Genomic DNA, 26,405 nt, shown 5'->3' on the forward strand with positions numbered 1-26,405 from the left:
AATCATCATTCCAATTTTATAGATGGGGAAAGGTTCCAAGAGATTATAAAATTTTACAAGGTTATAGAGCTAATGAGCTTGCAGTAAAAATTTGAGCCCAGGTCTGGTCAAACCTCAGACTTCGGATCTTACCTGACAATTCTGGAAGAACCAGGAGGTTAGAGACAGCTTTTTAATGAACCTGAAATTTACAACATTAATTTATCCTATAGTGATTCTATTTTTTCCCCAACATTTTATTATAAAAATTGTCAAACATGCAGAAAAGCTGAAAGAATTATATAGTGAATACCAACATATTCACCATCTCCTAAATTTTACATGAACATTTTGCTATACTTGAAATAACATCTCTACCTATCTACGCATACCTATATTCACCCATCAACATAACTTATTTGATAATGCATTTCAAACGGGAAGTCTTTGGCCCTGATCCATATGGCTCAGTTGGTTGGGCATCATCCTGCAAATCAAAAGGTCATGGGTTCGATTCCCAGTCAGGGCACATGCCTAGGTTGTGGGTTCAGTACCATTTGGGGTGTGTATGAGAGGTAACTTATTGATGTTTCTCTCTCACATTGATGTTTCTCTCCCTCCCTTCCCCTCTCTCTAAAAATAAATTTAAAAAATCTTGAAGAAAAAGCAAAGTCTTCAAATAACTCATAACATTAGATTTTAAAATATGTATTCATGTAAAAGGTGGTCTCAAAACTATACCAACTATAATTTGAGGGTTTTTACTACCATTCACAAATTGTCAGTAAATAACCTTCAATAAATTTAACCTCTGAATTCACTCCAAACATCCATGCTTAATAAAAATTTACACTCACTTAACTACGACAATATTTAAGTTTTAAAGCAAACCCATTTAAATAACTTCGGATTTTCAAATAAGATTTATGCTCTCAAAAAACAGAACCCCAGCCCTTTTGGGACCGGCTCAGAGGAATGGCGCTGTCAGGTGAGGATTAGACTTCTGGTCAAGATGGAGGCATCGGTAAACACACCTCGCTCCCTTGCACAACTACAGCAAAAAATACAACTAGACTATAAAACAAATATCACCCAGAAACGTCAGGGAATCGAACTGTAAGGAAGTCTGACAACAAAGGATTTAAAGAAGCCACATTCATCCAGACAGGTGTGCTTTTCTATAATAGGCCACACTACTAAGACAAGGAGTCAAAGCAGCTCTACTTAATTCACAGAAATGAATACAAAGAGGCTGCCAAAATGAGGAGACAAAGAAATATTGCCCATATGAAAGAACAAAACAAAACTCCAGAAAAAGAACTAAACAAAATGGAGAAAAAGAAACTATGAGATGCAGAGTTCAAAACACTGGTTATCAGAATGCTCCAGGAACTCTTTGGGTACTTCAAGAGCATAAAAAAGACCCAGGCAGAAATGAAGGTTACATTAAGTGAAATAAAGAAAAATCTACAGGAAAACAATAGTGGAGTGAATGAAGCTGAGAATCAAATCAATGATTTGGAACACAAGAAAAAATCATTCACTCAGAAAAGCAAGACGAAAGATGAATTCAAAAAATCAAGGATAGGCTAAGGAGCCTCAGGGACATCTTCAAACTCACCAACATCTGAGTCAGTGGGGTGCCAGAAGGAGAAGAGGAGGAGCAAGAAATTGAAAACTTACTTGCAAAAATAATGAAAGAAAACTTGCCTAATCTGGCAAAGGAAACAGACATACATCCAGGATGCACAGAGAGTCCCAAACAAGATGGACCCAAAGAGGACCACACCAAGACACATCATAATTAAAATGACAAAGGTTAAAAATAGAGAATCTTTAAAGCAGCAATGAAAAAGGAGATAGTTACCTACAAAGGAGTTCCCATAAGACTATCAACTGATTTCTCAAAAGAAACTGCAGGCAAGAAGGGACTGGCAAGAGGTATTCAAAGTGATGAAAAGCAAGGACTTACAACCTTGATTACTCTATCCAGCAAAGCTATCATTTAGAATCGGAGGGTAGATAAAGTGCTTCCCAGACAAGGTAAAGCTAAAGGAGTTCATCATCACCAAGCCCTTATTATATGAAATGTCAAAGGGGCTTATTTAAGAAAAAGAAGATCTAAACTATGAACATTAAAATGGCAACAAATTCACAACTATCAACAATTGAATCTAAAAAACTAAGCAAACAAGCAGAACAGAAACAGATTCATAGATATGGAGACCATTTGGAGGGCTATCAGCTGGGAAGGGGAAGAATGGGGGAAAAGATGCAGGGATTAATTAAGAAATGGTAGGTACAAAAAAGACATGAGGAAGTTAAGAACAGTATAAGAGATGGAGAAGACAAAGATCTTCTCCCAAAGATCATGACCCATGGCCATGAACTAAGGGGGAGGGGATTGCTGGAGGGAGTGAGGGTACCAGGTGGAGGGGGGCAAAGGGGGAAAAATTGGGACAACTGTAATAGTATAATCAATGAAATATATATTTTTGAAGTGTGGGTTCCATAATTTTACTATTTTTATTTTTTAAATATCTTTAAATTTACCATAAAAATTCCACAATAAATTATGTTACAGAAGTCTCAAAAACAGATTAAACGATTGGTGCCCAATAAGCTCTGAGAGCGTGCCTTACACAGTTATTCCTAAGATTTCATCTGAAATGGTTTGCTCTATTCTACATTGTTCCTGGGGATTATGAGTGAATTTGTTCCTCGAGTATTTGTGGCATAAAAGAGGCTTCAATCTTCCTTCCGATCTGGTAAGAAGAAAATGAGGGCACGGGGATAGCATGCTGACTTTCAAAGCCATTTCTGGAAACTGGTTTTGGAGTGGCTGTTAGCTAACAACCACAGTAAAAGATAAGTAAATACTGTATTTTGACACTATATTACTTCCAATGAATATCATTTAATAAACACCTTTTAAAAATCTAAAATCTCACATACTATGTTTTTTCAGAGCAGTTAAAAGTAAAATAACTTATATTACAATTCTACAACAAAATACAGTCATTTTGTGTTGCAGATACTAATCTAAATGCTCAGTATGTCCCTGCAAGAAACCGCTACAAGAAGATAGTAAACTGAAATAAACTATATTTTATTAGTCAAAAAATGAGTTCGCTCCTAAAAATAATGAAGGAAAAAAGGTTATTCTTTACATACCGGGTAAAACATCTTTACCCGGTACATAAAATCTACCAAATCATTCCAAATAAAAATGAATGAGAATGTAATTATTGTTTACAAAGCACTTTTTTTTTTGAAAATTCAAAGTGCTTTAATTAGACATGTTTGCAGAACTATGCCTGTTTCTGAGTGCCACATACTTTTTCTCTTACTATCGGTTTTCTTTCTCTCAATGAGCCAGCCCAGCAAAAGCCAAAACTGAAGAGAAAAAAATAATCATGTAAAATAAATTACAACTACTGTATACTATACCTATCATAATTAATTCAATCACTTTCTCAATAATAGCAGTTGGGAGAAACACGAGTTTTGATCTTCAAATTCTACTTTATTAAATTCTCTGTTACAGCATTTGCCTAAACAAATAATCACTACTTTGGCCTTATAATTTGGCTGGGACACCCACCACTGCAAGCAAAGGGGAAAAAACATTTTTGATGGCTCATTCAAATGGAAAAGCCATATATCAGAAGTTATTGTACAAAGTCTCAGTACTTGTGATGGAAAGCACAGTTTGGCAGAACACATTTAATTAGGCTTGGCTGCTTAAAACACTGAATACCCAATTATTAATCACATTACAGTTTTGTCTTATAACAAAAAACACAAGAAATTTCCAGGTCAACTCTTCCATGCTTCACATTCTTTTAAGCGTTAGAAACACTTTAAAAACTTGAAAATACACTAAAAAACAAGGCCAAAGAAATAAGAATAGAATCAAAAGAAACACGGAATAAATATTTTAACTTACCTACCCTTCTTACAATATATTTTTTCAACATAATTTTTAGTGGCTATCTGAAATTTCTGTTATAAATGTATATACCAATTAACAGATATTTTCATAATTTATTTACATTAAAATGCTGAGTGAACTTGTAAATCATTATATGGTCACTGGCTTTTTTCCTGTTTTTAAACAAAAGTTATCTTTTAAATATTACTATATATTAGCTGTTACAATAGTGACTTTCTACTGTGTGCCTACAAGGTGCCAGGCTCTTTCCTATACTTTTGCCCATTTGATCATCTCAGAATCCCTATGAAGGAAGGAATTACCTTAATTTTACCCTAAGGAATCAGGGGCACTAAGGCGTTAAACAGCCCAAGAACACCTAAGTTAGTAAGTGGCAAGACTGGCATTCAGTCCTCGGTCTATCTATTCCTAACAGCCAGAGTCTGATACTCATACCTCTCCGTAATGCCAAATCATCAAAATCTGGAGCCAGTCCCTCCAAAGGATAACATAAGCAGTAGCCTCCAAAATCAGGAGAAAAATAAAATCTGTTTCAATCACAGAATTGTTTTTGAGAGGTCCCTTATACATTCTGAAATGATTTTTTAAAACATATTACTGATTTGGTAATGGGCTGTGAGTGGTTGGTCTGCTTTGGCCACAACCCTCACCCCTACGACTAGGCAGGGTTGTGGTTTAAAATAAAGAATGACTGGAGCTAAAAGATGCCTTAACTATCAGCATACAGAGGAGACCAGTAGCCCCCACAATTGAAAATTTCAACAAGAGGAATTCCAGCATGACCTAGTTGATGCATATTATGAACTAAATATTTGTGTCCCTCCCCTCCCTGGCCCACTGAAAAAATAAAGACTGAAGCCCTAGCACCTGCTGTGGTGGTAATAGGGGGTGGGGCCTTTGGGAGGTGAGCAAGTTTAGAGGAGGACATCAGGGTCAAGCCCCCATGATAAAATTTGTGCCCTTATAAGAGGAAAAGACACCAGAGCTTCCTTTCTCTGCCATGTGACCATCTGCAAGCCAGGAAGAGAGCCCTCACCAGGATACCAATCCGTCAGCCCTTGACCGCAGATGTCTCAGGCTCCAGAACCGTGAGAAGTAAATGCCCACTGTTCAGGCCACCCAGTCTGGGGTACGCTGCTAGAGCAGTCTGAGCTCTCTGCTACCACCCTACGCCCGGCTCCCAGCACGTCACAGAGCACACAGGTAAGGGTCTTCGGGCATTGGTGTTACAGAGCATCTCTGACAAGGCAGGTGATGTGCTTATAGATTCAAGTAAGAATTAAGTATCATTTGCCTTGCTGACTCTAACTAAGACTACCAATACTACTGATATTTTTGATTAGATGAACGCTTGAAAAATGTGTTACAATTCAGGTTGGGTCAGCATCAAGTCTTTATTAAAATCTTGGGCTAATTTTATAAACAAACTACCAAATACAAAAGAAAATTAGATAAATTAGTGAAAAAGGAATACCTTGGTGATTGTTGTCAAGACAAGCTGACTTAGGGAAGCAAGGATAACTCTCTTGCGGCAGTATCTACTTAACAATCAAACTTTCCTTTCTGGCTGCCACTGCACCACACACAATGAAAAGCCAGGTGGAGAAAAAGCAGAAACGTAGCTGGTGTATTCAATGTAGGGAGTGTTTCAAAACAGTTTTTACATAAATTTTAAAGACTGAGCAGATTAAAAGATAAAATAGTCTCTCAAACTTTTTAATTGTCTGGCATAAATTTGTCAGATATTTTCTGATCACTAACTTCATCTAATTAAATTCATTTTGTTTTCAATTGTTTTCGTTTTAATTAACAAGAAGTGCAGGTAATAAATGTTATTTACATGAGGATAGATGCTGTATAGTTTTAAGAAGTGATTTTATACACAATATCTCACCTGTTCTTCACAAAAACGTGGTATGAAAAGTCTTATATTTATCAGCTTTATTAAGTCGGATAATGAGATTCCAAGTTGAAGAACACGTCTGAGATTGTGCTGAGCTGGGACTCCACCCAAATCACCTGACTCTTCACAGCTTACTCTGGAAATTCATCCTTGTGCACAAGGACTTGCAGGAACAAGGGAAGACAGCTGTGGTGTAATCCAAAGGACAGAGAGCGAAAGCAGGGAGAGAGCCTGGTAGGGACTCCCGAGAGGCTTGCCCAGAGACTCCTGCCACGGGGGGACTACCAGTCCCAGTTTAATGAGTCCTGTGGTTCAGTCCTAGGTCGGGGGACACTTTAGAAATCCTCATTGACTCTACAGTCTGCTGTCTAGGGAAACCAGGCTACTGCTCCCAGAGCAAATCCTCACTGTGATTCCAGGAAATAAATCTATTCTGCATAGAAGGGTCACAAAACTCCCAGGTATGTTAATTTTCACTGTTACTTTACATATACCATCCATAGCAACACCCTGCTTTCCACAGAAATTAGAATGTGTCAAACTTCTCACAGTATGTGGTCAAGGACATAACCCTGAATAAAGCAGACGCCCCCAAACACTTTTAAATGACGACATAGAGCTGAACATGAGCGCAAATCTCATTCCTTGGCCGGCGCTGCGGCCCACACCACACCTAACAACACTGTAACTGACTGAGACACTGAGAGCTCTGTCCCTGTACACATAAAACCTGAAGGGGACAGACAGGACGTAAAAACCATGGAAAAGACTTAGATGATAAAAGTAGCAATAAGTTCACTAATAGTTGAATATTATCTGTCAAAAGAGTTAATGGGCATTTAGACTAATGAAGAAGTACAGTGTCCAGAAGCCAGGAAGTTCAAGGTCCAATCTCCAGTATTTCATGCTGGAGTACTGCACGGCAGAGTCAGACTTAAAGAACAATCCCGATAAAACTGGGCCTCACCACCAACAACAGAGAGCAATACAGAAAGTGACAACAAGCAAAACCAAGGTAATACACAGAAAGGGGTCAGTTAAACCCATCAGAGCTGCCTCAAAACAACACGTTCCTCCGTAATTAGTAGCACTGGCTCACCGGTCTGCTGACTGCTGACGGGCCCAGAGCAGAGCAGGTCAAGCGCAGGAAAGGAACCTGCACCACACGCACGGTGCCGACAGGGACCGGCGGTACCGCAGTCTACCAGAACGCTCTCTGGAAATGTGTATGCCCGGGCCCACCTCAGGTCCAGTGACTTAGAAATCCCAAGGTGTAAGTACACACGCGCGCGCGCTTTTTAAAAGTGTGCCAGGAGGGATGGCTAGTGTTTGGGAGCCAGTGTATGACCTTCATTCTCATCTCTACTAACCCTGGAATTCTATGACCCATTCCAAAAACCACATTACTTATAATGGTAGCATTCTTTTCTAAACAGTAATATAGTAAAACAATCAAATACTTTTCCGTTTGTCAGCATATTAGAGGGATTTCTAAACTAAAAAACTATAGAGGGGAAGAAAACCATTTTTTTCTTGTACTGAAAAATTACGAATAGAGGCTTGTTGGCACGTATAATAGATATTACCAAAGTAATATATAAATGTATAATTCATTCTAAGCACCTCCAGTGAAAGAAATAAATCACACTCGACACATGTAAAAATGCCTTTAAAAAAAGAAAAAATCTATACAAGTTAATTTTCAATACTCCTTAACTGCAAAAAAAAAAACTTAGCAGAAGTAATTAAAAAGTATTAGTAATTCTTCAATTATTTATGACACTCTGATCAAATATCATCCAAGCATTCAGGGTGCTCTGTGGGGCCAAGGGTAACCAGAGAGAAGTACGCTGCATCATGGAGCTCTCAGTCTAAGACGGATCAATTGATAAGCACAGATACAAGAAAACCTAGCTGTAAAAATTCAATTTAGGAACAACACAAATGATATTATATACTTGCGAAAAGAGATTTTTTAAATAGAGAGGGAAATCTCTATTTCTTTAGTTTTAGAAACACATGCCTACCTTTTTTGTCTTTAAGGGTAGCTGAATGTTAAGTTTACTAGAGCTGGTAAGTGTGATATGGTTGTGTAACAGATAGTCCCTCTTAGGAAGCACATATTCAAGAATTTAGGCGTAAAGGGCGATGACGTATGTAACTTACCCTTACAAGATTTTTTTAAAATTTTGTGTGTGTGCGCGCACACAAAATGATTTAAAAAAGAGAGGAGAGAATACAAATATATAACTAGTGGAATAAAATGTTAACAAATCAATCTGGATAAAGCTGTATAGATTTTTTGTAATATTTTTCTTTTTGGAAATTTTCTATATGTATGAACTTTATTTCCAAATAAAATTTTTTAAAAAGAGGAGAAGGGAGATAAATGGGAAAACAGTTAATAAAATGTTGATGATATTTGAAGATGGGTTATAGTAGATAGGGGTCCAATCTACCATTTGCTCTACTTTTGTACATCTTTGAAATTTTCCATACTAAAATGTTAGAAAAGAAAAATAAAGAGCAAATAAAATCATGTGTATAAAGTAGCTACTAAAGTTTCCGGCAAATAGAAGGCATTCAATAAATGACAGGCTGTTCCCATCTACCTTGAGTGCAGACAACACCGGCTTTCCGTATGTAGTCGCAGACTAAATACTAAGTATTTTAAATACTAAAATACTGAGAGTCCGTGGGTGCGAGGCGCTCTGCGGGCACTGCCGTGAACACCCTCCGCCCCCTCAGGAGTCAGGCCATGACAACGGAAGACAAGAGAGCAAAACCCAGGGGTCAAAGAAACTAAGCTCAAGTGCACACCTCTTTTCTGCGTGATTTTAGACAAGTAACTTAACTAGAAACACCTCTACATCACATTAAAAAGTAAAACCATCGATTTCACAAGGTTGCTATGAGAATCAAGTGAGACGCAGGAAAAATCGCTCAGTAAACTCAGAAATGTTATAAATATGTTTGCTCTTACTGGATTGTACGCAGAGCCAATGAAGGGAGATGCAGCTTCTACATATTAATCACAACACAGCAGACTAAGTGCCACAGGAAAGACCGCATCTTGCTGGGGGGGAGAAGGAAGTCTTCATGAGGAAGGTGGTACTTGAGATGAACCCTAATGGACAGGTGGGCAGAAAATCAGAGTGACAGATAGGAGGCAGTAGGGTTCGAGGTTAAAGAGATAACAACGCAAGTGAAGGCATGAAAAAGTGTCAGGTGTGCGAGATATAAGAGAGTTTTTGCTGGCATCTAGGAAACAAATAATAGAATAACTAGAAATAAATCTGGAAAAAATGAGAATTAACTGGGAAGGCCCTGCCTAAGTCCTGTGAGGGCCCAGACACGTGGTTGGTTGTCTCCTCATCTGGTCCCAGTTCAAGCGCCAGGAGTCTCCTCCTCCCCTGCCAATGCTGGAGAACCCTCACTATCCAAAACCAGAGTTTTCCAAAACAGGCATGCTGTTTCAAAGGAAATAATCTCAGTAAAACATACAACACACAGAGCGCTATGAAAGGAAATGCTTTCTATATCCAGGAAAACTTCAATCTGAATGAAAATGAGTATGATCCAAAAGAGATTATAATTTGCATACAGCTTTGCAACGTGGTTTTTTCTCAGTGAGGAACATCCGAATCACATTTTCTCAAGCCAGTGTTAAAGTAAGAACATTCCATAACTACCAACCAAAAGATCATCAGAAGTTACCACACAAGTAAAGTCAAATTTTCTTTGTCAATTTGACTGACTTCCCTAGAATGTGGCTTACTTCAAAATGACACAATGTGATCAACTTTACATTTTACTTGCCCACATACACAGCCTTGCTTTTTAGGAGAACACCCTTTTATTGTTTTCACAGTCCTCTGAGTCGCATACTGGGAAATAATGAATAACTACTCCATCGTGGTTTATATTTGCATAGTTTTGTAAAGACTTAGGGAAAGAGCTACATAAAATGTGCTTTGACTATAACACACTAAAAGTCCTAAGTCTTTCAACGCCCTTAACTGAACATTAACCTTTAAAATGGTGGGGGAGAAGACCATGGTATCAATGAAAGTTCTACGAAAATAATCTCAGGGACCATCTATCCCAACCTACTCATTCGAAAGAGAAGGAAGCTGGGAGGCAGGACAAGTGAGGGACTCCCAATACACTGCTACGTAGGTGAGAGCAGATCTAAAATCTAGAAGCCAGGTTCTCTGGCACCTGGTACTGATGACACACTGTGCCATCCCGGACTTCACCCTGATGACACACAACTTCAAGAGAAACTAAAACCACACTCAATCTGCGTTTACTTGAAAGAAACTGTCATTGTTTTGAGAAAGCAGTTACTGACCGTACACTAGCTCCTCCAAAAAATCTCCCATATCAGAGTATTGCAAAATACTCAACTTTTAAATACCTATACCAGTTTAGTTATCAAAAGCAGCAAACACTAACGGACTAATGAAGCCGTCTCACAGCGTGTGAGAAGCCATTCCTGTGCTGCCTGCGTGGCCATGAACGAGCAAGCTGTGCACAGCCCCCTCGTCTGAAACAATGAGGGCGGTGGGCTGCTAGCAGTTCCTCGGAGAACAAAGCTCTGCGTGCCGGGCATTCCAGGCAGCCTGCTCAGCACCAAAGACAAAGCCATGAGTGATCACAAATGTAACTCAACTCATAATTAAAAGAAATCAAAGGGAGGCAAATCTAGAAAGCCTGGTTCACAGGGTCAATTCCTAAAGTCAACAGAGAGAGCAGTCTTTTAATCCAAAGACCATTCCCATGATGCACAGCGCTACATTTTCATACCAACCTGACGTCCCTCCCTGAGTGTGGAGAGGATGCTACAGCCATAATTCAGCTGTGCAACTAAGCTCCATTTATTCTTTCAAAGTTCAACTTTTATCTTTACTATTTTTTCCATTGAATCATTTTTTATTTTTCAATTATAGTTTAAATATAATGTCATATTAGTTTCAGGCATAAATATACCCCAGTGATTAGACATTATACAACTTCACATATAGTGATCATCCCAATAAATCTCGTACCCATCTTCCACCTACAGTTATGAGAATATTAATGACTGGATTCCCTATGCTGTACTTTACAATCTCATGACTATTCTGTAACACAAATGGGTACTTCTTAATCCCTTCACCTTTTACACCCATCCTCCCAACCCCCTCTGCTATCTGGCAACTATCAAAATGTTCTCTGTATCTGAGTCTGTTTCTGTTCTGCTTGTTAGTTTATTCTGTTTTTTAGACTCAACTGTTGATAGATACGTATTTATTGTCATTTTACTGTTCATAATTTCATATTTTTTCTTCTTCTTAAATAAGATCCTTTAACATTTCATATAATACTGGTCTGGTGATGAACTCCTTTACCTTTTCCTTGTTTGGGAAGTTCTTTATCTGTCCTTTGACTTTAAATGACAACTTTGCTGAGTCGAGTAATTTTGGTTGTAGGTCCTTACTTTTCATCACTTTGAATATCTCTTGCCACTCCCATCTGGCCTGCAAAGTTTCTGTTGAGAAATCAGCTGAGAGTCTTATGGGAGCCTCCTTGTTGGTAACCTAACGGCCTTTCTCTTGCTGCTTTTAAGATTCTATCTTTGCCTTTAACCTTTGGCATTTTCATCACGATGTGTCTTGGTGTGGGCCTCTTTGTGTTCATCGTGCCTGGGACTCTCTGTGCCTCCTGAACTTGTGTGTCTATTTCCTTCACCAGTTTAGGGAAGTTTTCTGTTATTACTTTTTCAAATAGGTTTTCAATTTCTTGCTCTCTCTTCTCCTTCTGGCACACCCATGATGTGAATGTTGGTACGCTTGAAGTTGTCCCAGAGGCTCCTTACTCTATCTTCAATTTTTCGGATTCCTCTTTCTTTTTTCCTTTTATGATTCGGTGTTTTTTGCTTCTTATATTCCAAATTGATGGTTTGATTCTCAGCTTTCATCTACTCTACCACTGATTTCCCGTAAACTAGTCTTCATTTCAGTTTGTGTATCCTTCATTTCTCACTAGTTCTTTTTTTATGGTTTCTATGTCCTTTTTCATGCTGCTAAAGTTCTAAGTTCCTTCAGCATTCCTTAAAACCATTGTTTTGAACTCTATATCTGGTAGTTTGCTTTCCTCCACTTCATTTAGTTCTTTTTATGAAAATTTCTCCTGTTCTTTCATTTTGGACCTGTTTCTTTGTCTCTGCATTTGGCTGCTTCCCTAAGTCTGTTTTTATGTGTGTAGGGCTGCTATATCTCCCAGACTTGGTAGAGTGGCCTAATGTAGTAGGTGTCTTGTAGGGCCCATTGGCACATCCCCCCAGTACCCACTGTCTTGTGTGGACTATGTGCACTGTCCTGTTGTAGTTGACCTTTGACTGCTGTTGGCGTCACTGGGAGGGATTGACACCAGGCCAATCAGCTGCGAGGACCAGCTGTGACTACAGCGGAGGAGCTGCTGTGTACGAGTCAACTCCATGGATTAGGACTTGCTTCAGTGGGGCCTTGATGCTCACCAAGCCTGCACCTTGAGTGTGTCACTCGTGGAGGTGGCAGTACTGTAATCCGAAGGTCCAAAGCTGACTACTAGATGCACTAGCTCTGGACCTCCTGGCAGGTGCAAGGTCAGCCGCGGCCTGTGCCCTGCCTGCGGTCACCTGGAACAAGCTACAGAGTGATCTGCAGATGGCTGCTACTCGTGGTGGGCTTGGAGGTGCTCAGGAAAGGCTAAGCTGCGAATCAGGGCCAGCTGCCACTAGTGCCAGACCTAGGGCCACTTAGCAAGAGTTACAGGCACACCAACACCAGATACTGCTTGTTTGCAATTTGTGAGCCTTTGAGGGATTTTAGAAAAGTCCACAGGCAGTTTGTATGGAAAAGCCACAGGTAATGGCTTGGTGGGCTGGCAAGCTGGGTGGGGCAGGCTCTCAGCAAATCACCAGGGTAGGTGAATACTGTGAGCCAGAAGACTTGGATCTGGTGCCTACTGGTAACTTCTGTTTCAGGGGGTCTCAGAAAAGGAGTAATGGCCTCTGCCAGCAGTTTTGTCTGACATAAAGTTGCCCCCTTAGCTCTCAGATAATTCAGTTCTTCCCCCCATATGTCCCTGACACCTTCAAGCTGCTGCCTCAGTGCTGGAGCTCAGAGGGAATGCAAGAAGTCCGTGTACCAGACCTTTAAGAGGAACTGCCTGAGACTCCAGAAGCCCTCTGTCTCTCTCAGCTATAGTCCTTGCTGGTTTTTACAGCCAGAAGTTGTGGGGGCTTCTCTTCCCAGCACCGGAACCCTGGGCTGGGAAACCTGGTGTGGGGCTGGGACCCTCGCTCCTCAGGGGGTCCTCCACAGCTGAGATTCCCTCCCAATTTTTATCCAGCTCACATGGGTATGGGACCAGTCCACTCTGTGTCTCCACCCCTTCTACCAGTCTCCATGTGGCTTCTTCTTTAAATCCCTACTTGTAGGACTTCCATTCATCTAGATTTCAAGTGGTTCTGAATGACGGTTGTTCCGTAGTTTAGTTCTAATTCTGTTGTGGTTCTGGGAGGCTTGGAGTACCGCATTTATCTATGCCATCATCTTGACTGGAAGTCTTCTCAGTTCCATTTAAAATGCCTTCGAATAGCCCTGGCCACATGGCTAGGGAAATTGTCCCATACACCAAAGTTCAATTCCCAGTCAAGGCACATGCCTAGGTTGCAGGTTAAATCCCTGGTCAGGCCAAGTGCAGGAGGCAACCAATCAACGTTTCCCTCGCACATCAATGATTCTGTTTCTCTCTCTCTCTCCTCCCCTCCCCGCTTCCTTGGGTGAGGACTAAAAAAACATTCCTTCAAACAGTTGAACTCTGCACTATGTAATTAGGCACAACATTTACTAAGGGCACCTGTGCAGACCTTACAACTGTCAAAGTGTCAGTCTACTTTCTGTTTCTCCTTCGGAACAAAGTGAAAGCCCAGTTTACGTAACCTCTCATGACACAGCCCTCCCCACCCGCAAAGGGAAAACCAGAGGTACGTGTATAGTCTGGAGTCTGTCTGTACGTCTGACCACTGTGAGCAGAAGTAAGGGTGTACTGTACGGTGGGAAAGGACTTTCTTCAGGTAACAAAATTTGCTTCTAACCTGATAAAATGCACATTTGTGCCACTTTTGATGTTATAAGAAAACTCTTCAAGATATACAAATTACTCATTAACCAATGAAATGTTGAATATACCAAGAAAACTATATGCAATTAGTCATGTAAAATCCTAACCAATGATGTCCCTAAAATAGAACTATTTCCTTATAAAACACAAGCAGTAAAGTTTCCAAGAACTTGTTTTTATATTGTACAGCAAGAACTCATGTTAATATGCATATTTACTTATAATCATTTTTCTTGAAAAATGGTACCTTCAAACTATTTATTATTTGCATGTATTTCAATGCATAAATCACCGCACTGAATACAAAAATTAATATTTTAAATTACTTCCAGTATGTCGCATTTACACAGTTGCACAGATCCCAGTATAAAACTGTCAGTAGCGGTAGCCAAGGGAGCAGAGTTACTTATGACGAATTAAACAAAAATCTCTGGGCACTGAAGTGATGAAACAAATGTGATTGGGCTTACTTGCTACTCCTGATGCAAGTCCATACAGCAGCCCGCCCCCCTCCGACTGCTGGGGGAGGACTTGTGCTCCTGGAGGCGGCGGCTTCTCTTGTCGGATAAAGTTATACAACAAGGTTTTCACAAGTTTGCTGGTGTATGGAAGACTACGCAGAAAGAAAAAGGAAGAAAATCAAACTCATACATATGAGAAATGCCTGATTTTATGTAACAATCAATACGATCTACATAATCTATTAAAACGAAAAGGTTATTAGCACAATTTGAAGTCTAGCACTGTCAAATGATAGTGAGGACCACGGGGTTAGAGGTCAGGCTTGAGGCTTCATTCTGTCTTTCCTCCTTCCTATGCCGTCAGTCACTGGTCAGATCACTTGAGCTGTTGAACTTAACTTATTAATAATCTGTATAACAGGACAAAATTATAAATTCAGTGTGTAATAGAGTACCTGGCAATTGAAGGGAGATAGTAATATAGAATCAGTAGGGAAAAGCAAGAATCAGAAAGCAATAATATAAAAGACTATACTTTTTAAGTATGAAAATATTCAATTCATGCATGCACACAAAAATGTATCTCTATGTGTATAGGTTTTTTTTTAATATTAATACTCTTTGCTTTTAGGTAACGGGGTAAGGAGAAGGGAGAGAAAATAGGTGAAAAGGAATATGTGTCCACAAGCTGGTGATAGATCAGTTTCTGCAATCCACACAAAACTGCTCAATAGACTCTTGAGCCAAAAGCTCGGGCCCTTTCCCTATTACCAGTGCAGGAGCCGTGATGATACCCAAGGTAGTGAGAAGGATGGGAGGAAGACAAAGCTCCCAACGCCCTGAGAACGTGAATCAAAGCTACATTATTTGTCATTCTTTTGCATTATGAAACCCTGCGAAGACTGTGTCAACAGAAGGTAGGAGTGTGTGTGTGTGTGTGTGTGTGTGTGTGTGTGTGTGTGTGTGTGTGTATAGTATTCATCTATTCCCATCCCCACCCACTAGAAGACTGTAAGCTTCTGCTCACTGTACAGCCCCACACCCTAACGTGCCTGGCACATGGTGAGCACTCAGTAAAACTTTGGGGACTAAGCGAAAGTAGGAACTGTCAGTCAGAGGCCACTGAAGCAGCCCGCACCCATGGTAATGGGGCACAGATTACAGCGGGTTAAATGGGACGGGCGAAAAGGGGAAGATACGAAAATAATTTCAGTGAACAAATACAATGGGATGACCGCTTGGACACAGAGGATGACAGAGAAGGAAGAAGAAAGATGACTTCCAAATTTCAGTTCTACAAAGAAAACACCAGAGAAGGTAATGAAGCCACGGGATAAAGGAACCAGGAATGAAGGATGGGTAGTTGGGACAAAAACCAGAATTTGGTTCCTTACGTGTTGAGTCTGAAGTGCTGATAGAACAACCAGAGGATAGGAAATGGAGTAGCCAAGAATTTATACGCATGACCCATGGACATGAACAATGGTGTGGGGATTGCCTGGGGGGTTGGGGGGATTGAGTGCTGAGTGGAGGGGGCAAAGGGAAAAAAATCATGACAACCGTAATAGCATAATCAATAAAATATAATTTAAAAAAAAAAAGAACAACCAGAGGAATAACACTATGATAAGAGTACAAGACCAAAAATATAGATTTATACAATTAAAAACTAGACATATCTATTTTTTTGTTACTTTAAAATTTCTCAATTACCTTTGACACTCAATTTTATTTTATATTAGCTTCAGGTGTGCAGCACAGTGCTTAGTCAATCATATAATTTTTAGCGCCCCCACCCCAATATTTCCAGTACCCATCTGGCACCATACACAGTTATTACAACATCACTGACTATATTCCCTATGCTGTTATTTACATCCCCGTGACTGTTCAGTTAAAAACCTAGGCAAATTTAAAAGAGAAACATACCATCGACCTTGCATCAAATACTTGTGACTGATGCTCTGTCGCAAAACTTCCTTGTGGAAGAGTTGGCAGGAAAGGAAAGCAACCATTGTTGATATAGCTTCTACTGATATTTCATATGTGATGTCTCTGGAGAAACAGGAAACAAAACAGAATAATGATCAGTTTGGAACGTGAAGATACTGCTCTTTTCTAAATAAACTACACATTTAAGAACTCAAACCTAAATATTCAACATGTTCCTAGGTTATAAAAAAAATACTAATATGTTTAACATAAAAATTAGGTTAAGAACAAACATGAATCCCTTTCCCAGTCACTAGCTCTTGTACTTGGTCAGGTACCCCATCTCTTTTCTACATTCCGTCCCGTCTCCCACTGAGTGACAGGTCTCTCAGAGTACCGTGGAGATGATGACCATGACCGCCAGGGCCATACTTTAGATCCGCTCTCAAGCCCTTAGGTTCATCCCTGTTTAGCTGTAACGCGGAAACAAACACTCAGATGGTAAAACTGGAGAGAAGTCACAGTGTGGGGAAGTAAACGACGCCTTTTCAGGCTGGCAGGCACTTCCCAATGAGAACAATGGCGTATCCGAGAGCTTCTACCTCTAGTGTCCACAGTCTCAAGGCCAAGTCTGCATGTTCAGCAAGGTGTAAACAGTAAATACATTATTCCTGTTTATTATGCATTTTCTTTTATGAAGGACGATTTTTTGTCCTCCCAAGATTATCCCTTTTAGAAACAAATCTTAGATTAAATAAAAAGGAAACAAAATTTTGGCTGAGAAGGGAGCACAAACAGGAATAAGTGCATTAAGAAACCTTCAGTTATTGTAAAAAATTAAATATCATTATCACGGGGACCAATAACATGTTAGACCAGGAAAGTGGGAATCTTAACAACACAGCAAAGAGAGTAATAACTCCAAAAGAATATCAAAATATTTTTACAGAACTCAAATACTCAGGGAAAGCCCAAAGAAAAATACCTACTACCTACTTAAATGAGGCTTATTAAACAAATTAAAGATGACTTGATTATAGAACTGGGCAAGCTTAAATTCTACCACATATTTTAAGGAGTTATTGATAGAAATATCTTTTCAATACAAAATACATAAAACACAAGAGGCCCATTTAATTGATCTAATAAAGGCAACAGAATAATCTAACTGGAAAGATCTAAATTCTAAATGGATGAACTAAATTCTGTGCAAGTTAATCTTAAAGATAATGCGTTCACAACCAAAATTCTCATTATAGAATTTCTTTTTTTATAATAAAAATCTCATAGATTTTTTTCCAGGAACTTCACAGGTTGACTCTAAAATTTTTATGAAAGAATAAACAAATAGTTAAGTATATCTTCCCAGCACTATCTTATCTACCTGGCACTAAATAAAGTGCTTCCCAGATAAGGTCAAGTTAAAGGAGTTCATTATCACCAAGCCCTTATTATACGAAATGTTAAAGGGATTTATCTAAGAAAAAGAAGATGATCAAAAATATAAACAGTAAAAAGAACACAAACTCACAACTATCAACGACTGAACGTAGAACACAAAAACAAAAATAACCTAAGCAAACAACTAGAATAGGACCAGAACCACAGAAATTGAGATCACATGGAGGGTTATTAGAGGGAAGGGGGAGATGGGAGAATGGGGCAAAAGGTACAGGGAATAAGAAGCATAAATGGTAGGCACAAAATAGACGGGGGAGGGGGGGCGGGTTAAGAATAGCATAGGAAATGCAAAAGCCAAAGAACTTATATATGTAAAACCCATGGACATGAACTAAGGTCGGAGAATGTTGGTGGGAGGAAGGGTGCAAGGTGGAGGGGAATAAAGGGAAGAAAAAATGGGACAACTGTAATAGCATAATCAATAAAATAGATCCACAAATCAATGGAGAAAAAATAAGTTGTATATAAGACGGTGCTAGGAAAACCTGGCTCATTTCATAAAGAAAAACAATGATTCATCCGTATCTTACAACATACCAAATACCTACACTACTACTACGGATGAATTAACGACTTGGATGTGAATGGTAAAACTAAAGTTAATAGAAGAAAACGTACAATGATACGTTTGTACCATAAGCACAAGCAAGGACTTCTTAAATAAAAGCTGAAGGGCACAAACCATAAAGCCAAAAACTAAGGCATTTAATTATATCAAAATTAAAGACTATTGCTCCACAAATAAAACTTTGGACAAAGTTCACAGGAAGATGACAGACTGGAAGGAAGAACAAGAAACTAATATCTAGAATATTACAAGCAATCTCTGCAAATAACAAGAAGAAGGTAGGAACTCCACTAGAAAACAAGAGCGAAAGATGTGAACAGTCAGTTTAAAACAATATGCTATCCCTTTATGCCCTAGGAAATGTAACGCAGTGGCAAGCATATGATGACATATAAACCCTTACACAGTGCTGATGGGAATACCAACCAGTGAAGTCATTTTAGAGAATAACCAATGACCCAGTGTATGTACATACACCAAAGAAAAATTCCCAGAAATATGTCTGAGGGCTGTGGAAGACACCCTCTGAGTGACCCCAATAATCCCTGCTTCCTAATATTCATGGCCTCGTGTAGTTTCCTCCCCTTGAGTGCAGGCTGCATCCAGTGACTCGCTTCTAACAAAAAGAATGCAGCAGAAGTGGTATGATGCCAATTCTGAGAGATCAGCTTACAAAGCGACGGTGGCTTGTGCTGGGCACGCTCTCACTCTTCTGTTCGCTTTCCCTGGGGGAAGCCAGCTGCCTTGTGAGCTGACATATGGGGATGTCCACCTGGCAAAGGCCTCCAGGCAACGGCCAGTGAGGAACTGAGGCCCTCGGGACAACAACCCTGGAGGAACTGAATCCCACCAACGGCCCAGTGAGAAATCTAGGAAGCAGGTCCTCTAGTTGAGGCCCCAGCAATAAGCTCAACCACAACGTTATGAGACATTTGAGTCAGACACACTAAGCGATGCTGCACCCAGAGTCCTGATCTTAAGAAACTGAAACGATGTTGGTTTAAACGCCTAAGTTTTAGGGGAATTTCTTATGCAGTAATAGGTAAAATGACATAAAGACGTTCATTATCAGTGGTGTTGCAAAGGCAGAGGCAGTCCGGGTGCCCGTCCCTGAGGAACCACTAAGTGAAACGTGGAGGACGCACACAGCACGGCAGTTTCCACAGCAACGTACTGGTTGTTCACTCAGGTAACTCTGAGCAGTTCTGAGAGGAGAAACTAAAAGACTGAATGAGTTCTGTAACACAACTGTATTTATTTATGTACATTAAAAATGTATGTACACATGAGAGTAACATTTTTACTTGAGTATACACCATGGAAAAATATATGCATTAGACACATTAGAATGGCTATTTATGGGTAAGTACCTGGTAGAACTTAACATATAATAGTAAGTACTTAAATATTAAATGGAAGGAACCATCTACAACTTCATATTTAAATTTTTTAATATGTTAAAGTTATCTGCTTGGAGAAGTTGGATATGTTTCATTAGTTTTGATACTATTGCCATTGGCAAATCACCACAAACTTAGTAGTTTAAGACAACATACCGTACTTTGCCGTGTATAATGCACACCTTCACGCCCAAATTTTTGAGGGAAAAATAAGGATGTGCATCATACGTGGGAATCAGTGTAAGGCGTGGGTGCACATTATGCACAGCAAATACGGTAAGTCTGCTATCATACAGTTCCATAGTTGTAGTACAGGCTTCAAGGGACTAAAATCCAGGTATCAGCCAGCTGCTTTCCATGCTGGAGGCTCTAGGGAAGAATCCATTTCCCTCTGTTTGGGTTGTTGGCAGATTCAGCTCCTCCTGGCTGTAAAACCCAAGTCCCCATTTTCTTGCTGGCTGTAAGCTGAGGGCAACTCCCAGCTTTTAGAGTCACCTCATTCTTTGACTCAAAGGTCCCTCCCTCCATCGTCAAAGCCAATGATGGCTCTGAATGACTCCTTATATTGCGTCTCTCTGACCCACCCTTTTGGTTTCCTCTTCTACCTTAAGCACTCTGATTAGATTGGGCCCCCTAGGAAAATAAAGGTGGGTCTCCCCACCAAAAGGCCCTTAACTTTAAATCACACCTACATCTAGTAGATGTTTCCTTCTACTCCTACTTTGCTGAGGTTTTTTCATGAATGAATACTGGATTTGATCAAATGCTTTTTTCACATTTACTGAGACATCATATGGCTTTTCTCATTTCTTTTATATCAATGTGGTATATTAATACTGATCGATTTTCAAGTGTTAATAATATTGCATTCCTGAGACAAGCCCCACTTAGTTATGATGTATTGTCCTTTACACATATTGTTAGATGCAATCTGCTCAGTTTTAAAAAATACATTTTTCTGCTTTCTTTTTATGTAATGTCATTATTAGGCTTTAGCATCAGGGTTATGCTGGCCTTATAAACCAAGTTATCCCATCTACTTTTGAAACACTTTATTGAAATATGTACCCCATGATGTAATATTGGGCAAAGATAGCAGAATAGTATGTACCATACAAATGAATACACACTTAGATGCTAATATGCAAAAAAACAGGGAGGGGTATAAGGGGAGTAAGTGGTAATGGGAAAAAATACAATAAAATTTTTAAAAAACAGCAATCCTGGGAGATAAGATTATAGGTGACTATTTCACTATTTTTCATTTAAATTGTTACTTGAATGGATTGGGGTGACGGTGGTTAACAAAATGACACAGGGTGCAGATGAACAGTTCTGTACTGCATCATCTGTGCATGGCATTGTGCGCTCGCCGCCCAAGTCAAGTCTCCTGCCAGCTCCACTCATCACCCTTTGCCCTCTTCCACCTCCTCCCCCACCTCCCTTTGCCCCTCTGGTAATCACCATACGGTTGTCTGTGTCTACGTTTAACTTGAATTTTTTAAATAGGGAGGGCATAAAGAAAATGAGTGAGGGAAACTGGTTTGCTTCAAATTGGCTGTCTCCACTGGGAAATTTCCTGGAAAAAAAAATATCATCTTTAAGAGACGGTCTGAGGACAACACCTAACCTCACTGTGACCACAAATATTTTATGAACACTTCCATGAGTTTGGGTTTTTGAACAATATAAATGTATCATCTATGTGGAAATTAAATTAATCAAGAACTAAAAACAGAGGACTGTCATGAAATTAAACTTTTATTGATTAAAATCTGATGACATATTGAAATAAGAGCAAACAAAAAACTAAGCTGCATGGTGGTCTGCTGCAGAAGTCATCGGCCTGCAGTTAGGAAAGCCAGGGCCTGCTCCGAAGTTCCCAGTAAGCTCACCCTGCTAGCCAGCAGGCGACCATCTCTGGGCCTTGGTTTTCTTATTTGTAACTTAGTACATTAGGCTAAATTGTGTCTGGTGTCATTTCTTGCTGTGACTTTCTATAGTGCTCAAAAAAAATTCAAAGCAATGTTAGGTTCCCATGAAAACAAAATTTAAAATATATTAATTGGGCTATCAAGGGCCAAATAATCAAGGAAAAGAGCCAGAGAGACCAATACTTGAAAGAAACCAAAATTCTACCATGCTGAGTGTGGTGGTTTTTAAAAAATGAAAAATGTTGTAAGCTCACAGATCTTTCTTGTTTAATGTCCTTGTATAATCTTCAGAAGATTTTCATTACACAATCACCAAAACAAAGTCAACTTTAAAAAGCCAAAGTGTTGCTTTGGCTGCCATATTACCCCAAGAACTTTCCACCATCTGGCCGAAATGTCCTAGAACAAACTACTGTTGGAGCAAGTTATTAATTTCATGTGAAGAAAAAAAAGACAGGCGCCATGACCTCGCACTGTGCTGCTGGGGCCGAGTGGAACACTTGGACAAAGACAAAAGCCCTCACGAAAAGGGTGTTAGTGTTGGCTAAGGGCAAAGTCAACGAACACAGAGGAAAAAAACATCCTCCTCTGACTTACTATTGGATAAGAAACCAAATAGTACTGTAAATGGAACATAAGTTTAACAAAAACAACTGGCAAGTTCAAAGGAGTAAGACCAGAATTTAAAAATATCACTGTCATGCCAACAGAGAGTCTAAAAGTAAAATGCAAGTAAAGGTTAAAAAGTAGTATACTAAATTACAGATAATGTCAACAGTGGTGATGGCTAGTTTTAGAAGTCAACAAAATCAAGGCCGTGGCAATACTCCTCATTTATAACAAGTCCTAACAGTGGAACAGAAAGTGCCAGGAGTCAGGAGTCGACAAATATGAATGCTAGTCTCAGAACTGTCGCTTGTGACCTTATCCACCAGCTTACCTATCAACTTCATCATCTGGAACAATTAAAGAGGTGAATAAAATGAACTCAAATACCCATTCCATGTTTTCATGGCTTCTCAAAGAACTAATACTACATATGTAACAATGTATCAAATGTGAAATACAGCCACAAATTTTCTTGAAATAAAGTTCAACAAGCAAAAAGAGTTCTTAAGAATATCCTAAAAACTCATAAATTAACATGAATTGATAAGATGGATACATAATAACAAAGCAAATATACCAAAAGGTGATGTGGATGTCCAAAATGCAATTATACCAACTTAAACACTGCATTCATAAAACAAGGAACAATGAGTGAAAAAAACTCTCAGGAATTAGAAATTATTGCTAAACCTTCATGAAAGTCTTTTAAATATATGAAGAGATGTTCAACCTTGACTGTAATGACAAAATGCAAATAAAAATCACACTCTGATTTCCATTTTTAACTTATAAAAAAAATTATAATGTACAATATTTGCAAGGCTCTGTGAAATGGTTTTGGTGGGGCTATAATTGGTTTAATCTTTGCAGGAGGCAATTTTTATCAAGTTTATCATATTTTTATCAAATTTTAAAATGCATGTATTTAATTTCAATTCTATATTTATATGATGAGTATATATGTATAAAGGGCATCTGCAGTAGTATGTAGTATACCCAGATAGTGGAATATTACTCGGCACTAAAAAGAAATGAACTATTAAGCCATGAACACGGGAGAACCTTAAATATATGTTTATCAATAAGAGAAGGAAGCCAATCTGAAAAGGCTGCATGCTCTATGGTTCTAACTACATGACAGTCTAGAAAAGGCGGAACTATGGGGACAGGGAAAGGATCAGTGGTGGGTAGGGGTCGGGGCAGGTGGAAGGGATGAACAGGCAGAGCCCAGAGGCTGTTCCGGGGACTGAAACTACTTTTATGATACTGTAATGATGGATACATGTCATTATACATTTGTTACACCCACAGAACATACAACACCAAGGCCCTGGCTGGGTAGCTCAGTCCCGATACGCCAAGGCTGCAAGTTCAATGAATTGGGATTGAAGACAGAAGAATCAACCAATGAGGCCCTGGCTGGGTGGCTCAGCTGGTTAGAGGGTACAGATTGCGGGTTCAATCATCATTGGGGCACATAGACAAGAATCAACCAATGAATGCATAAATAAGTGGAACAACAAATCGCTGTCTCTCACTGTCTCTCTTTTTCTCTCCTTTCCTCTCTAAAAAAAAAAAGAAAAAGAAAAAAAGAATCAACCAATGAATGCATAAATAAATGGAACAACAATCAAAGTTTCTCTCTCAAAACCAATGAAGATTTTAAAAAGAATGTACACCAAGAGTGAACCCTACTTTGGGTGATAATTCCGTGGCAGTATCGGCTCATTCGCTCTAATGAATGCACCGCTGTGGTGCAGGGTGTTCGCAGTAGGGGGCGCTGTGCATGTCAAGGGATGTATGGGAACTCTGCACTGCTATGCTCAATTTTGCTGTGAACCTAAAACTGCTCTGAAAAATACAGCCTATGAATTTTTTAAAAAGTGTTATATTATTTAGAAATATAAAGGTAGGGTAATGGTAAAGGTTTAAATAAATTGCCAGAATAGCTAAGAATTAAAAAAGATTGTCTATGGGGAAGAAAGGAATAAAAGGAACAGAACAAAGAACATTTGTTTACATCATAAGCCTTCTGCACTATTTGATTTTTTTCTCAAATCATGTGTAAACTACATTCACAATTTAAAATAACTGTGTCTGCATTGTGACTAGTATTAAATATCCAAATGTAATGCAATCTGGATTATGCCTGAGAAGAAATTACTTTGTAAAGAATCAATTTATAATTTATACAGGTGACACAAAAAAAAGAAAAAAAATCAACCATTTGTTGACAGAATTAAAATTTGCACTTAATATCAAGCCACCTCACTCATATTTTGCTACACGTGTATTAATAATAGTAAAAGATATTAATAAAGGCATTCTGTATCAGTCTTGCTTTTTAAAAAGTAAAAATTCTTTGAAGGCAGAGAGAGAGTCAGCGTTTTCAGGGCTGAGCTACCCTAAGCATCCTGCAAAGTGACCTTAGGAAAGTCACTTCCCCTCTCTCTCCTTCAATCATATATATAAAACAAAAGAGCTAGGATAAGTTTTATTTTTTTAAGCTTACTTCTAGTTCTAAAACGCCAATGAGTATGTGACTCTGAATAGCCTGTAACTTACAAGGAAACAGGCATACGCAGGCAACGTAACAGCCAGGACTGGGGACTCTGCTTCTGCTAACCTTTCACACCTAATGCCAGGTCCTCCCAACAGCCAGAGAACTCCACCGAGCAGCCTGACTCGGCAGAAAGGGGCTCAGTTCCCACACAGATGACTCAGCCTTGTTCTTTTGAACCCCAGACACCCTATAGCCTGTGATCACCACACTCGTTAATGACTTTTTCCTGAGAAGTCTAAAATATGAAAAATAACTCAGATGCAAATACAGTCAGTGTTTTTCTTGAGTACCCGCTGTGTGTAAGATAACACACTAGAAAGCACTTTTAAAATGTTTACATAGGCATCTTCAAGTACATCGCTTTCATCCTCAACACAGTCCTGAGCAACCGACCAGTGGGGAGAGCACGAGACAGACCTCGCCCCAGAACAGCGTGCTCCCTCCCAGCTGCTGGCCTCTACTGCAGTGAAGGACGTGAGGTGCTGAACCTTCAACCTGCCTAACTGTGCCTCCAGTAGCGATGTGAACTGGTCTCCAAACCCATGCACTTCAGCTTCCATATCTAAAATACTTTATAAACCACCAAACTCGACATCGTCAAAAGTCCTTTCCACGTGGTGACCTGTAAACTATTAACCCCAACTTTACAGTGAGAACGCTGAGGCCCGGAGGGACACCGACGGTCAGCGGTCGAGCCCTGACTCCAACCCTACTTCTGGGTTCAGAATCGGTGGTGGTTTTGCACTACAGAATACACCCTGCACTTTCCGGCAATGGCCAGTTAAGCATTTATGAACAATCTGAGCACATGTCTTGTAAAACACACATTTGTGGTGCTGGATATATTTTGCTCAGATTTCTTCAATAAACCAGGTTAAGGTTTACATATTAAAAATTTTTAACTGGGATTTTTTTCCCCATGAGGCACCAGAAATCTATTTTTAAACTAGAAAGCTATTGTGAACTTAACGTAAAAAGCTGTAATGGTACATGAAAACACTATCATCTTTAATTCAGTGCTTGTAATGTCATAAATGCCTAATTCCACCAGAAGCTAGACTAGATATTTACCTGGCCGCACCTCAAACTTAAACGCTGACTTGCTTTAGCCACACCCACCCCGGTAAGACTGCACTGGGAGAAGTATTTGGGCACCAACATGCAGGGCTGGAGGAAGGCACCTTCCCAACAGTTAGGCCCTTCATTGCCAACCATGGACCTCTCCGCGACCGTCACTGTCTTCCAGCAATTGGTAACTTCAGAAGGAAACTGTTCATGGCTCTTCAGGTTCTTGAACCACGTGCTCACTGTTGGCACCAAAAATTTTCAATATGCAAATTTCCACAGTATGACCACTAAGCCAACAGCATTAGTTTAAGAGGGTTAAATCAATGTGCATTTGACATCGTTTAACTACATTTCAAAAATCCTGTGGGTGAAGTGAATTTTATAAAGACTCCTAATCATTTTTATTCCTCCTCAAATACTT

At 39.5% G+C, this 26,405-nt stretch overlaps 1 protein-coding gene across 3 annotated transcripts in view; it reads right to left on the bottom strand.

Annotated features, from left to right (window-relative positions):
- The window catches only part of DYM (dymeclin), a 286,983-nt gene that overhangs the window by 190,246 nt on the left and 70,332 nt on the right, over nucleotides 1-26,405 (bottom strand). For all 3 annotated transcript variants that reach the window (XM_053912308.2, XM_053912309.2, XM_024580592.3), the window contains exons 7-8: nucleotides 16,379-16,504; nucleotides 14,459-14,601 (exon numbers count right to left, since the gene is read on the bottom strand). In XM_053912308.2, the coding sequence (XP_053768283.1) occupies nucleotides 14,459-14,601; nucleotides 16,379-16,504 (269 nt within the window). The remainder of the gene's footprint in view (nucleotides 1-14,458; nucleotides 14,602-16,378; nucleotides 16,505-26,405) is intronic.

Source organism: Desmodus rotundus, chromosome 10 (assembly GCF_022682495.2).
Source record: "Desmodus rotundus isolate HL8 chromosome 10, HLdesRot8A.1, whole genome shotgun sequence".
Lineage (NCBI taxonomy): Eukaryota > Metazoa > Chordata > Mammalia > Chiroptera > Phyllostomidae > Desmodus > Desmodus rotundus.